We start from the raw sequence: 15,708 nt of genomic DNA, 5'->3' as shown, positions 1-15,708 counted from the left end.
GAAGCATAGCAAGTATATAAAGGAAGGAGAACTACCCGAGCAGATTTAGGGTTACATAGCAAGATCTTAATATTATTCTAAGATGTGTACAATTTTAGTAGAATATACAAATTCTAAAGTTACCTTATGGGCCTAGTTTAGTGCTACATTCTCCAATTAATAATTGTGCATGTACCACAGAGTTGAAAAGTAATTTTATTTGCCTGTAAAATCTCCACTCTGCCCACTTAATCTTATAGAGGTAGGACATATTAAAAAAAAAAGTATTAATATAAAAATAAAACAATATAGAAAACAAACTTATGGTTACGCGGGGGTAAGGGGGGGAGGGATAAACTGGGAGATTGGGATTGACATACACACACTACTATAGATAAAATAGGTAATAAGCACCCACTGTATAGCACAGGGAACTCAATACTCTGTAATGGCCTGTATGTGAAATGAATCTCAAAGAGTGTATATATGTATATGTGTAACTGATTCACTTTGCTGGCCACCTAAAACATAACATTGTAAATCAACTATACTCCAATCAAAATTAAAAAAATAAAATTTTAAAAATAAAAGAAAAAATCTAAAAATAAAAATAAAACTTGATGTGAAAATACGCTTAAAATGACATCAATATTCTGCCTTAGGCAATAGGCTTGAGGAATAAAATATTCAATATTTTAAAATCACTTACTTAACAAACATGCTACATGTATATTACAAAACAATGTGTTTGGCAATCTTTCTAAAATACAGAACATCACCTCTAACCAATGAGATGTTAAAGCTAAGTGAACATGATATTCCTCAAAGTTCTCCTTTAGTGTTCAGGGAATAGATTTCTTATTCTAAATTACTTTTCGAAAAAAAAAAAGAATCTAAGGTTAGAAATGACCAATTTCAGAAGAGATATACACCTACACAAAACGTAATCTACCAAACTATATAAATATTAATACAAGCTATATGGGTAACCCCTAAATTTCTTTCATTCTTTAAAACTCACAAAGGAGAGAGTGTAAGTTTACTAATCTACTTAACTCCAATGCTTCCTTCTCATTACAGAATTAAAGATTTATCTTAGACATTAAGAGGAAGATAGGAAGATTTGAACTGTTTTAGGTTAAAAAGCACCCTCGCCATGTCAAGTGTATTGATGGCAGCTATAAATAAAATACTGAGCCCAAATGTACAGTAACAGCACACCTGTAAATGCTGCAAGAAATGTAGTATACATCCTCAGGCCTTGAGACAAAGATAGCAGACAGGTTTCAACTCACATGTCTGTCAACTCCAGCAGATTAAGTAGCTACCTACAACAAAACGAGATTGGGGGATAACCTGACCAAAATGGAGCGTAAATGTCTTCCGTGGGCATAAGAGTATGGTAGCCTGTGTGCTACTCTTTGCCCTCAGCCTTATGCTGACAAAGACTCTGTACTGAAATATTTTTGTTTCTATTATGGATAGGCTATTTCATTATTGTTTCACACCAGATAATGCATCCTGATGTAAAATATAAGTCAAATCAAGAGAAAAGTTTTGTGGGGTATTTGTGGTTTTGTTCTGGTTTTTGCTATGTCTGACAAAACAAACAATAAACCTAATATCTGTTTTCTAGAAAATACTATGTAATGGATGGCTACCATTACAATAACTAAGGTTATATTTTTTAAATGCTCTTCCTATTCATCTGGAAAATTCAGTGTTACATATAAATATGTATATATATGTGTGTGTGTGTATATACACACACACAGTTTTAGGAGAAAACATCAGCATTTCAGCTTGGTAACTTAAATAATGTTAACTATGCATGTTTATTTGTAAAACTTCCCATAGTGAAACATGTTACAGTTACCTATAAACATTCATTTCTCACTACTTACAATGTGAATAATTATGAAATGTTTGTATATTGCAAGCGAGTTATAGAAAGTCACATAAACAATACAAATCTGATGCCCAGTCCTTTACAGATATGAAGTTATTTTCACTGGGTTTTCAAACTGTCAAGTATAAATAGGATGAGGTCACCAATACTTAAGATGAGGCACTTGAACAATTACCCAAAAAGGTTGTTAAGTGTACAAAAGTGTAAAACAAAACTTGTGATATTAATCTTACTCAATTTCAGACGTGATTAATCTGAGATGGTCTATATTAAGAAGTGTTATAAACTTTTATTTTATTTCTTGCCCTTCTGCTTCCCCTTGACCCAAGGCAACATAACCGTGAAATAGACATCACCACAGACCAGTTAATGTGCTTCCATACAAAGAAACGAAACATTATTTAATGACATTGGGGTTTCAGAAAGTGACTATTTTACCACAAAAACTTGTGCATAATTTTTTTCAGACACATGGATAAATACACTGGTGACTCAAAGGCAAATCAGTATCTTGACCAAGTCCTAGACAAATAGGTCCTCAAATTTATTATCAACTGAATCAAAATTTTAAGTCTTACGTACTCTTTTTAAACACTGAATTTTTAAAATACCGAGAAATTTAAAAATTTAATTTTAAAAATAGAAAAATTAAAAAATTAAATTTATTAATATTTTCTAGATTACAGTTTAAGATTTTAAAAATAAGGAACAGATGCTTTGTCTTGCCAGCCTTTTGTGAAAGACCTTTTAAACATATATATGTGGCTAATTCATTTTCAACCTTAACATGTTCTCTGTATATTTACACTGTATCTTTTGGTAGTTAAAATATTAAACGCTTGATTAAAAGAGATCAATTCCTGTTGCTTCATGAATTCATAGTACTATATTTTTCCCTACTGTCAGATTTCAACATACCTCTACTAGTAAAGAAAATAACTCAAATTTTAAAAGTTTATCCAATAGGGTTTAAAATCTGTGGTCCCATTAACTAATAGTTTTAGGTGAGAACAGTTAAATCTCATTACACTTATTTAATTCTGGTAGTTTATAATTTGAGTAATTTCTATAGCCCAGATACCCAAATGCTGTTTAACAAACATATGAGTTAGTTACTCATTGGAACATGGTTAGCCATTCCAAGTCCACTTATCAAAATCACTTCCTGTGTGTGTGCACATGAGCGCACATACACTCCTTAATTCCCTAAAACAGTTCTGCTCCTCTAAAGAGAGAAACTGTCTTTTGATCAGTATGCTACCAGACACCTATGTCTCTGCTAAAATCAGAAGATGGCCAATTTTCAAATAAATGGAAAGGGAAAATACTTATTTAGAACAACAAAAATTAAGCTTGGCAAAAGTAGTTACTTTTATTTACAATTGCATGTATTAAGATTACAAGAGAAACACTAGTGATACCATCTGAACAAAAGCAATGATTTATTGGTAATGGCAATGAATGAAATATTGAAAGTCTCTGGTGAGAATCAAGCAATTATCCAGGAGCTGTAGATCTGACTGCAATATGGTCTTCCAGTGTCTTTTGTACCTTAGTGGCTTTCTCCTTTTTTGCCAACTACCTAGGAAGAACAAAAATAACTTTATATGTACTTCTTATTGATTTAGAAATATGAGTTATTTTAAAAATAATATTACAAATTGTAATCATTTTTAAAAGCTGGTATTAATTTTTATCTTTGCAATTTTTTGGCATGCAGTATTATCTTCATTGTTGAAGCACACTGTGACCCTCCCTCCCTTCCCAGACTCTAGAAATTAAAAATAAAACACATGCAGGCTATTTTTGGTTTCCCACACTGTTTTAAGAAAAAGTAATGCAATTTTTCAAAACAAGTTTGACAGTTTAGAGACGTTAATAAAAAGATGATGCTACATGAGTGAAACATATTTGGCATACTATTTTTAGGCAATGAGATATCAAATGCCTGCCGATCATAAAATAATGTACAATTAAAAGAGTATGCTAAACTTATGTCTTCATGCCCAAGATGACAGGTTTCTAGACTTTTCTATCAATATGCAGACATGCAATGAAAACAGATTAAAAATGACTAATTTGGCCTAGTTTCTATTTTTAAAAAACCCTGATTGCTACAATGTACTACTGAAATGATAAAGAATAAACCTTGTTTCAGGCAATGACTAGAAAAATTCTCTACTGAAGGGTTTAAAAAATGTTCTAGTTGCTATAAATGTAGCAGATTAAAACTATAAAGAATAAATTTGGTTTCTACCAATAGTTCTAGAAAACAAATCCTCTGTGGGAAGGAAGGCTCTAAAACTACATTCTAATCAAACAATTTACTTTAAATCTAAAGTTTATAACAATGTATTCTCATGGCAGAAATTCCTCTAAGGAAATCTACTTGCAAGCTATTGAACATGTATTTGTATACAAAAAAATTTCTATGTATGTCTGTAAATATAATTTTCATATTTTAAATTGATTCTGGTCCCAACGGTAGTATGTGAATCAAGTAAAACTCACACAGGTCTTCAGTACAAGTCTGGTCTAAAATAGAACATGGCTGGGTCAATGTCATTCATGGGTAAAGATTATAAAAACCCTTTCCACTGAATTCCTAATCACGTGATGCTAGAAATGCTGTTTTCCCCATCTTGAGGAAAATCACTTTTACTACTTTAAAATAACTCCTCTCTGATCCAAGGAAACCATGTGTTAAAAAGCCCAAGATGCCAAAAAGATACAAAAGGTAGTCTCATAAAAGAGTACGTGGATGAGAGTTAAGAAATTTAGATTTTAAGAGCTGGGGAGAGCTTTCCTAAGAAAGAAGGGGAGGGGGCACTATCTGTACCACAAATGGATTTAAGCAGATAAACACTGAAAGCATAATTGATCATTATATCCCTTGGGAACACACAAAACACAGAGCTATTGGATTAAGCAAAAGAAAACAAAAACAACTAATATTATAAATTTTAACAGATGTGACACAGTAGAAGACATGAATCTGCATACTGTTTCACAGGTTGATAACTCTCAACTTGCCAATGTGTATTCTCTGTAAAAAAGAAGAAATTCAGCATGCCAATATGGAGTTTCTCACCCCAAAAGTAAAGCTCTTTTATTCATTTTTAAGTCTTTATATTACACCTCAGACAAACAAAAATTTTGGTACATCAAAATTAGATGTCAAAAATATTTATTCAGTAAAGAGTCCATTGATCTTCTATGTTAATATTTTAACCCAGCCTAACATCCAGTCCATAAGTCTTTCAACTGGCCTTGATCTCACTTGTGTTGGCAAAGCACAGGACACGCCCACAATTAATCAGCAAAAAGATTTTGGGGCTACAGTTCCAATGAGAAAATAAAACCCACGTCTCTCAAATTCAGCCTAATCAATATATTACACTAGTACTGATATAAAAGAACTTGATGAAACTGCTCGTATTTGATTTCCAAAATGATTCTATAGTTCCTAAAAAATAAAATTTAAACTTCAGATCAGATTAAAACATTAACTAGTTAAATCTAAAAACATTTACAACAATGTAAGTTTTATTGCAAAATTATTTCTCAAAATGTAGCACAAAATTAAATGAGACAGGAGAAAGTAAATTTAAAAAAGTAACAAAAAGTTGGGTGAGCAACCTGGTATGGTAATGAAATTAAAGCACCTAGTTGCAAGCCCAGAACAAAAACCAAAACAAATAAAAGGCCAACTGAGAAACATGACTAGAATGAGATCTGAAGAAGAGACAGTTGAGGAAATTTAGGTAACAAGAAGGCTGATCCAGATGATAGAAGCTGTAGAAATCTTGCCCCAACAATGGTGAGAACATGAGAAGGGTGAGAGCAGACAGGTGCAGAGAAGCAAGGAGGGGAGTAGAGTGAGATAAGGTCAGTCTTTATATTACTTCATTTTTAAAAATCTTCTGGTTTTAGTTCATTTGAGTTGGATTAAAAAAGCTGAAAAATAAACAGACAAAAATGTTACAAAAATAGCTGATACAGTGAATGGCCAGTTAAGAAAAGTCTATTTTTATTAGTCATAGAAAATCTGCTCTGCCTTTCAAATGCACCTCATTCCCTAAGAAGCAGAAGCCCCTTCATTTTTGCTCAGTTTTGTACACTTATATTATTTTTGTGTTCAAATAAAGCAATCCATGTAAAGAGCATATTTTAGCAAAGAAAACATCTACTTCCAATTAAAATGGCAAGCTTTTTTCATGCTGCAACACAAAGAATCCATTTACAACAGAAAGCCTAAGTATATATTATAATCTGGGCATAATGCTTCTTATGAGCCAAAAACAGACCAGTGGAAGGTATGTTCTAGTCTCCAAAATCTGAAAAGTATAACCTTCTAAAGCTGTAACAGCATGCAAGGTGGTCTCAGATTTCTAGCCACATCCAAGATTCACCAGCATTACCTTAGCTCTGTCATCTTAGTGACATAAGGAGAAGATCAATGACATTCTGAAAACTAAAATTATCTGGAAACAACTCATACAACATAAAAATGTAAACTGAAAACGCTACCAAATTCTATTTTATCATCCATTAAAATCATTTTACACAGCTCTCTTCACTACACAGAGGTATCAAAACTTTCCTCTCTGTGCTGATAAAATACATGCCCAATCTATATTGAAATTTTAAATTCCAATTACTATGTACAATTCCTTTAAAATTCAGACTGACTAAATAAAGGAAAGAAGTGCCATACTTGACCCATCCTCGAATGAAGGACCTGCACCTTCCCACTTCCATGCCCAAGGTTCCTGTTTTCCATTCTACCTAGAGTGCCCACTGCTATCTTTTCCTCTATCCATTTCTACTCCCACAGCTTAGTTCTAGGCCCTTTTCCTCCACAAAACATTCTGATATTTTCCCAGCCATTCTTGGGAAGAAGAAAATATCACCAGGCTGGGAAAGGATGAGAATACTCTGTAGAGGAAGAGAGCCGTGAACTAAAGCTTTGATTAACTTTGATTAGCATTCCAAATGTTTGTGCATTACCCTTTAACAATATAAACTCATTACTGGCAGAGCTTATGACTATACCTAGCATAGTACCACAGGGACAACAAGTACCATACCATGTATCGTTTATTTCCTTTACTAGAAACACCAAGCTCACTGATAGTTTTTAATTAAGTGACTCTACACAAGGCCAATTTCAGTTAAACATAAGCTAGCTTTTTAATTGCAGTTTTCCTATACTGAAGTTGTTGACTTAGCACAACATGAAGAAAACTGAAATATTAGCTTACTCTTGAAGAATAACCCTAGAGTTCAATGAATGACACGAGAACAAAACTCATTTGGAAACTACTGAAAGAAAATGTAATATTAATATATATAAGAAAGTCATTCAACCAATTAAAATTTATCAAACATTAAAAGCAATGGATTAAGAAGTCCAGAACACGAAGAAGGGAGTCCATTATAGCATTACATTATTTTCACAGCAGTTCTCAGTGTGGTCCAGGCTGGGCATCCCTGAGACCCTTTCATGGAGTCTTCAAGGTCAAAACTATTTTCATAATAATGCTAAATTGTTACTTGCCTCTTTAACTAACTCTCATTGTCTCACAAATGTACAATGAAGTTTTCCAGAGGTTACATGACTGAAAGCAGATATGAGAATGAGAGGATTCTATTAAGCTAGACTATAAACAAATTGGTCAAAGTGTAAAAACAATGCTCTTCTTCTCACAAAATTAGTTTTTGTTTTGAAATATATATATTTTAAAATATTACTTGTGTTAACAGTGATTTTATTTGTAAATAAATATTTTTTAAATTTCTCAGTTTTAACTTCTAAAATGGTAAATATTAGATAAATATTGGTCCTCAATAATCTTTAGTACTGTGAAGGGGTCCTGGGACCAAAAAGTTTTGAGAACTATTGTTCTGCCATAATTTTCAATAAGGTAAATAGCATTTTAAAACAAATACTCTCAGACAAGAAAAGAAAAATACCTTTGCTATCCTGAAGACAGTCCAAAAAAGGTAGTTTGATAGTCAAAAAAGAGAGAAAATAGGCTAGAAGGGATGTGAGGTGGGATGTTAAAAACAAAGAGGTGGAGACATCCTTAGATGGACAATTATTAATGCACATTAGAAAAACTATAACTGAATGGCAGGCTGGTAAGAAGATGGACAAGATAGAGTAGGGGTTACCTAAAGGAAAAATGGAAATCAAGTAGCATAAGCTGAGGTGAGAAGCAGGAAACCAGAGCCGAATTAATGATATGAGAAAATAATAGGATTTAGAATAATAGCTCTTAGGAAAGAACTGAGCTAAAAAGAAACTATGCAAGGCATGGTTAAAGCCAAATCCAATGGCATTTAATTCAAACAAGCAAAGTAGCAAAGCAGGTGGCCAAAACGACTCTGTTGCTCACAGTTTCCCAGTGCAGCATATTTCATATCATAAAAACGTAGATGTTTAATCTCTGCTTCTTCTGACCTGTCATTATGTGCATGTCAAACATTTGACATGACAGATCTAATAACTGTTTCTAAACCTCCCAAAAGTTAACTATGCTGTGAGACGGAAAGATAGCAGTTGGAAAATTACATTAAAATATCTATTGTCAAGGTTATCAATTTTGCAAAAACAGCGTACAATTTTATAAGCTCATCCACCGTTATGAAATTTTATGAATTTTTCTGTTATTGGATTAAAATTATATCTGCAGTGCCATCAAAAAGAATACGCTTTCAGGGTGTTCCATGGCTCCAATTCCCCAAACAGGGCTCTAAGTTTTAAGCCAGGTGCCTCTTCCTCCAGGCATTGACAGTGCTAGGGAAACTCTTCCTCTCTTATAATCACCCCAAGTTCTAGACTGCCCGCCAGATGCAGCCATCAAAAACACAAGTAAAACCTACATTTCCGGTGCTGCTGCACATTTAGTCTGTGTACAGCAACCGGGTTCTGTACTGATAAATACATCTATGATCTGTGGTTGTATATTTTAAGAGTCATCCTAAATGAACTGTTACCAATTAGAAGTAGTTCCAAGAATGAAACAAATGTTCTCTTTCCTAAAGGTCCCATGGAACTTATAAATTCTTCCACAAACTTTGGGACTATGTCCTCAAAAACAAAAAACAAAAAAATTCACTGAATACATACATATATGCCTGTTTACTGAATAGTTATTTGCTGAAATGTGTTCTTTCAGCACGAAGACATGGTTTGAAAGCATCTCAGTGTAGTAAAACTGAGTCCATTCTTTTTGATTAAAATTGTCATTTTAAATATGTTTTCATCAGAAACAATGATAATCAAAATCTTAATATAAGCAAGCAAAGTTCTTAAAAATTCATTAATAATGATTTAACTTACTACTACTATTTTTCATTATTCCTAACTACTTTCTATAACCAAACAATAATTTTTACCCCTCTTATTTGGATGCCATTCATTAATAGACACTATAACAGTAGGACTTATTTTTATTAGAGATTTCGTTTAGTAAGAAATCTAAAAATGTGATTAGAAGAATCTACTGTTCTGTTTAACCTTATAAAATTTCATGACATATGATTTTGACAGCTTAAAAATTATTTCCTTAAAATTGTTATTTTTATTTCTCCTAGCTATCATTTAAACAAACTTACTCGTTTGAAGTCATTCATATTTGTTGCCTGGACTGGAGTCCCAATAAAAGTAAAATATGAAATTCTTGTTGTTTCTTCTTCACCCTGATTGGACTGAACAAATATCTACACAAACACACACACACACACACACACACACCAAAAAAGGAAAGAATTTTTACATTAATGATTACACTCCTTCTTTTATAAACATGCTTTAAATTTAATCAATTTCCTTAGGTTATTAATAAAAATACCTTCCATTCTTTGTAAGGATTAATCCGAATTACATTTAGACTAGTACTCCTATAGCATCATTAATTCTATTGTTTGCCCAGCTATTCTTACCTTCTCCAGGGATGTCATGGCAAGACACTCACATACACAAGTTCTTGATGATTTAGTGTGATGGTGTAGAAGGGTCATAGTTAAATTATTTACAAAGAATGTTGAAAGGGTATGAAATTCATGATTACAATGGGCAGAGTGTTACTGAAACTTTACTAAAATTATAATTTTTCACTGAGGAAAATCTCTGCAGTTATATTCTTTCTGATAATCCTTCATTCATTCTATTTCCTACAATTTTAAAAGAAAAAAATAGTACTGGAAATAGGGTCCTAAAACTATACTGTGGCTTACATGCTTTTTCAAGCTTGGCTCTTTACCCTTTCTATTTAAAAACTCCCCTCAGCATGTTAGGAGACAGAAACTTTACTCATAGATCCTTTTTCAATATATTGAATTTTTAAAATTTGCTCTATTAAAAAAAATAATACTCTACATGCTGTCTACTTAAGAGTATTGCCTCTCTTGAATTCAGCAACATACTTTTTTCATTCTCAGATGGCACTAAGCAATCAGTTTTTGTTGTTTTTACAGGAAACCACAGATTCATCTCAAACTGAGCTATTCAATTAAAAACTCTAAGTCTATAAGTGGACTATTAAACTAGCTATCTATTTATTTGCAATGCTTTTTTAATCTAAGCACAACAGTTTATATTTACTGCTTTTAAAATCCATCTACTTATTCTGATTAGACTTCCTGATCAAAGCTGTCATTTCAATTTCAATTTTATCACCAAAAAAAGTGACAGGCATGCTTTCTCTGTCGGGATTTAAGTCACTGACTAAAATTTTGATTTTGATAGGACACAGTGAAGACTGTGAACCTATCACAAGATAACTATGTTCAATGATTCTCAAAGATAGAGGAGATTATATTAGGATCTCTGGGTTTAAAGGGCTTTTCCAATAAACAAATGCCTTCCTCCCATCACTAAATAAAGTAACAGGTGTTATTAATTGAATGTTACAAATATGAGTAAAGTCAAAAAAATATTTCATAACCAGTGTTCCAGTATGGTATAACCATTTTCTGTAATTTCATCTGGGTAAAATATTTCAACTACTGAAAACTCAACTTTATATAATCTTTCATCTTACCACTAAGTATATTCTGTGAAATTCTACTTTCTGAAAACCTCGTAAAATGAACACATGCTATGGCATTCTAATTTACAAAAACCAGAATCCACTAACACAAAGAAATCACATTAGCTTGGCATGCCTTGTTCTCAAGTGACTCTGTGCTGGTTCCTACTCCTTTTTCTAGGTATTCTACTATTCTTTTATAACCCTCCTACCCCCTCCTCTGAAGGAACGGGCTAGGGTGGACAGGTGGTTTAGGAGCATGTGTTGGGTTTTAATACTAAAATTCACAAAAGCAATTAATAACTGCTAAAAAGCTGCTGCTTTCTTAATGTAAATTAAGATAATATAAAACTATCTTTTAAAAGCCATTTTTACTGAGATCGCGGCCACTACACTATTAAAAACTCTATATTCTAGAAAAGTAAATTGGACTTTACAAACGTATCATCACTCATCACCAGGTATGAAGGAAGCACAAATATCTTCTATTTAAGTATAAATGTTCTAGAATAAACTTTTAACAAAAGTTGCCAAAGATGTATACGTAATATATATATATGTAAACTGACAAATCCACAAATTTAAAAAAAAATCAATCCGTCTTTCCTCTTTAGGGCACACAGATGAATTAGAAGAAAATTCAGTTAGCTCATTAGACATGTTTATGCATTTCAAACCAAGTGGACAATTATTACTTTTAAGGATCACTTGGAATCAGCTAGGATACTAAAGATGGCATGAACTGTCACCCACAACCCGTTAAATATATCTGAATGAAATATTACTCACAGTTACACTGTTAACATTCTGAAACTTTACATAACGAAGTGGGACAATACCATCTTCTTTAATATCATCCTCTGTTAGTTCCAGAGCTTGAGTTGGCTCACTTCTTTCTGCCTCTTCAAAATCCATAGACCGGGGTAGATTGATAAAAATTTTTACATACTTAGGACCCTGACCTATAAAATGGTAGAATAAAATTAAATGCTAACGCCAAACATATTACTGGTATATTCTTGGCCTGCTAAAACTATACTAAGTACTAGGAATACTAGATGAAAACACATACATATATATGTACATGCATAACATATACACAGAGTTCTTGCCCTCAACTATAAAAGACATACTATGATACATGCACAACTCTCAGTGAGGAGGTACAGGGAAGGTGGCAGTGGAGTCTGACAGCACATGCAGGCTGACAGAAAGTTTCATAAAAGAAATAACATTGACATGGGTCTTGCAGTTGCCATCAGTTGGTACATTTTGTTATTTAGGAGGAAAGCACTATCAGTGACAACATTTAGCCAGAAGGAAATTAATTACACAAACTACCAAAATTCATCTTAGGGATTAGGATGTGCTCAGTGGTAAAATCATATTGATAGAGTGTCTTAGTCCTTTTAACTTCAGACCAGTGTTTTGTGACTGATTAAGGAATCTTAAGATAGTCATACTGCTTAAATACTCATTTCTATAGCATTTGCTTTTATAAATACTTTGTATTCTCAGAATAAAGAAACAATTTTATTAGTGAAAAGTCATTAATACACGAAAATTTAGAATAGCAAATGATAAGGGAATGCTACCTGATAAGCGTACTGCTTCTCCCAACCAACTAAAAAACCAGAATCCTAGTCCCCACTGCCCACCCCATGCCCCCACCCCTGCCCGCCCCAACCAGCAAAAAACACTTCAGTAAGAAACAGAAAAAAGGGGGTGGGAGGGTGAATAGCACAATTCTTTATTTAATGAAAAGAAAAATGCCAAGTCTGTACAATCATGTTTACAGCATCATAATATGTATAAAGAAGATGAAACTATAATTAGAGCACAAATAGGAAGGTCCGGAGCCTGTCTTATCACCTATAACAGGAGGAATGTGAAATAATTCTCCCAGTTCTGATCCTGAAAAACAGCTACCTCAAACCTAGAATCTTTAGTTGGAAGAAAGGGCTACCTCGTTTTCAGATTAAAAGGGAACTTAAATTCTAAAATAAAAAACTTTGGAAAAAGGGTAAACGTTTCTTTTTTTATTACTTTCGGTCCAATAATCTCACATTATTTGCCCACTGCTTTGTTCTAAGAACAATTTCACTCCTTCCCAAAACAAGAAATCTTTACCTCTATTTAATAAAAAGTTTTAACCTAAGTGTCCATCAACAGAATGGATAAAGAAGATGTAGTAAATATATATACAATGGAATCCTACTCAACCATAAAAAAGAATGAAATTTTGCAATTTGCAACAACATGGATGGACCTGGAGGGTATTATGCTAAGTGAAATAGGTCAGACAGAGAAAGACAAATGCTGTATGATATCACTTACTTATATGTGGAATCTGAAAACTACGACAAACTTGGGAATATAACAAAAAAGAAGCAGACTCACAGATAAAGAAAACAAACTAGTGGTTACCAGTGTGGAAGAGGGGAGGAGGGAGGAGCAAGATAGGGGTAAGAGATTAAGAGGTACAAACTTCTATGTATAAAATGAATAAGCTACAAGGATATACTGTACAACACAGGGAATATAGCCAATATTTTAGAATTACTATAAATGGAATAACCCTTAAAAATTGTGAATCATTATGTTGTACACTTAAAACTTACATAGGAGTATACATCAACTATACCTCAATTTAAAAAAAAAGAAAAGAAAAAAAAGAAAAGTTTTAAATATGTGCTAGCAGGTCTACAAAGCAGAAAGTTAGTTTAAAGAAAAGCTGCCCATTACTCACCATTATCCGGCCCTTGAAATTTCATTGAATAAAGCTTAACAGGCTGATTGAATGCCACGGTAATAAGTAGCTGTGAAGATAATAATAGTTTCATTTTTAAAGGACTGTTGAACACCTTAAATAACACAATAGCTAAGGAGATTTAAATAATTAAGCAGCAGACAAAATTTAATTCATCTAACAAAACCAACGTAATATAGAATATCAGTAAGTAGAAAGTAACTTGATTAGGCTGACATTTGAAAAATACATTAATGTATTATTCATATAAAGAAACAACAACAAAATTTAATAGAATTAACTAAAATTATATGTAAGAACCTAAAGTCTTGTAACCTAAAACTGATAAGCAATCTGCTTTCCAAAAAAACAAACAAAATCCCGAAATTAAAATTTAAACTATATATTTTAGCATATTAAGCTTATTATTTTCCAAAACAATTTATTTGTGGAAGCATCCACCCACGTCACTTGACAATTTGGAGACAATGCACACAGGCTACGTGGAGAGACTAGACCTCAAATGAACTCTATTTGATCCAAAACTCAAGAGAACAGGACTCACAGCTCTAACAGTAACCTCCAAACCTCCATTTTAAATTTATCTGACTAACTGAATCTGAAAAGCTAGGTAAGGGAACTGGAACACAAAACAATGCCGAAATGCCTATCTCTGATTCATTCACTCAATCTTCTTTCCAGCTAAAATTCTGTCTGATGTAGGTACCTATGCTTCTACCCTGGGAGGAAGATTTCCTTGGCAGGAAGATTTCAGGGAAGCTGTAGCCAGTCCTTCTGATATGCATCACCACATTATTTCAGGGCACCATTTACAAGGAGCACAATGTGAATGATATTCTCAAAGCTATACAGTAAGGTAGCTCTGGCTGGAGCAAAGAAAGATGGGATTTGGATTTATGATTTCAAATCACTGTGGTCTATTTGCTTAAGAAAATACTTAAATTACTCCCTTTGGTTATGTAAGTACCTTTTATACTTGACCTGTAATTGTGTGCCAGAAAATAAGCATGACATGCTTAGAGACTTGAACCACAGGTGAAGAGGATTATGAGAGTAGAAAGCTAGAAGCAGATAAAGTCAGCAAGAATACGACACCTTCTTCCTGAAGTCACTGAAGAACCATTTAACTCTTTTAAGAAAGAGAAGCATGATCAGATTTATATTTTAGAGAAATAACTTTTGTGAACATGTAAAAGATGAACAGGAAATGGGGACAAAGCAGAGGCAATGGAATAGAAATTAAATTAAGGAAAATAACAGTCAAGATGAAGACAGAGATGGCTTGATAAAGGCAGTACTATACTACACTACTTCCTCTGGAACAATAATGCTGGGAATTATAGGGAAATACAACAGGTTTACATCTGGGAGTGAGGACTAGACATACAGGGAGGGCTCATCTAATTAGTTTCTATTTCTCAGGGACAAAGTCGTGTAGGAAGTATGAAGGCAAGTCAAGAATGAACAAAAGGACTTAAGAAGAGTGAAGGCTCAACTCAGCCTTCGGGGCAATCCAAGAGATCGGTGATTCTCCGCAGTGCAGCTGGCATAGAAGAACAAAGAAACGAGGGGTGTCTGCAGGGTCAAAGGACAGGGGTGAAGTTATAAAAAGGAAGAAAGAAGTGAGCATCTGGAAAAGAGAAACATGAAATCCTGAGATGGAAACCTGAACAAGAAACAAGAGCAGGCATAAATACTGATAATCCTTACAAGCCTTAAGCATTCGGTTACCTGTTCATCACAATCAGATTCCAAGAAGGTCATGTCTTTTCGTAAACAGTTGTCAAATCCATGCTCGTCACTTTCATTAAGACATTCACAGCCAGCTTTGTTAATAAAAGGCATTAAATCCATCTGAAAAAAATTAAACCAAGACTTTAGGCAAAGCATTTGGATTTGGTATAAAAATCTTAATAAGAAATGTAAATGTGTGATTCTTTTTTTATTGTACAATATTATGTTTCTTGGGTACAACACAGTGATTAACAATTTTTAAAGGTTATATTCCATTT

General features: G+C 33.2%; 1 protein-coding gene across 1 annotated transcript in view; it reads right to left on the bottom strand.

Annotated features, from left to right (window-relative positions):
• Window positions 1-1,900: 1,900 nt before the first annotated feature.
• TXNL1 (thioredoxin like 1) overlaps window positions 1,901-15,708 on the bottom strand; it is a 35,394-nt gene continuing 21,586 nt past the window's right edge. Inside the window, exons 4-8 of the mRNA XM_082852685.1 lie at window positions 15,428-15,550; window positions 13,676-13,745; window positions 11,716-11,888; window positions 9,512-9,616; window positions 1,901-3,470 (exon numbers count right to left, since the gene is read on the bottom strand). Of these exons, the coding sequence (XP_082708811.1) occupies window positions 3,441-3,470; window positions 9,512-9,616; window positions 11,716-11,888; window positions 13,676-13,745; window positions 15,428-15,550 (501 nt within the window). The 3' untranslated portion in view covers window positions 1,901-3,440. The remainder of the gene's footprint in view (window positions 3,471-9,511; window positions 9,617-11,715; window positions 11,889-13,675; window positions 13,746-15,427; window positions 15,551-15,708) is intronic.

The sequence above is a fragment of the Leucopleurus acutus genome, assembly GCF_964270905.1.
Source record: "Leucopleurus acutus genome assembly, chromosome: 13".
Taxonomy (NCBI): domain Eukaryota; kingdom Metazoa; phylum Chordata; class Mammalia; order Artiodactyla; family Delphinidae; genus Leucopleurus; species Leucopleurus acutus.
The sequence above is the reverse complement of the archived record's forward strand: the minus strand, read 5'-3'. Positions and strand labels throughout refer to the sequence as shown.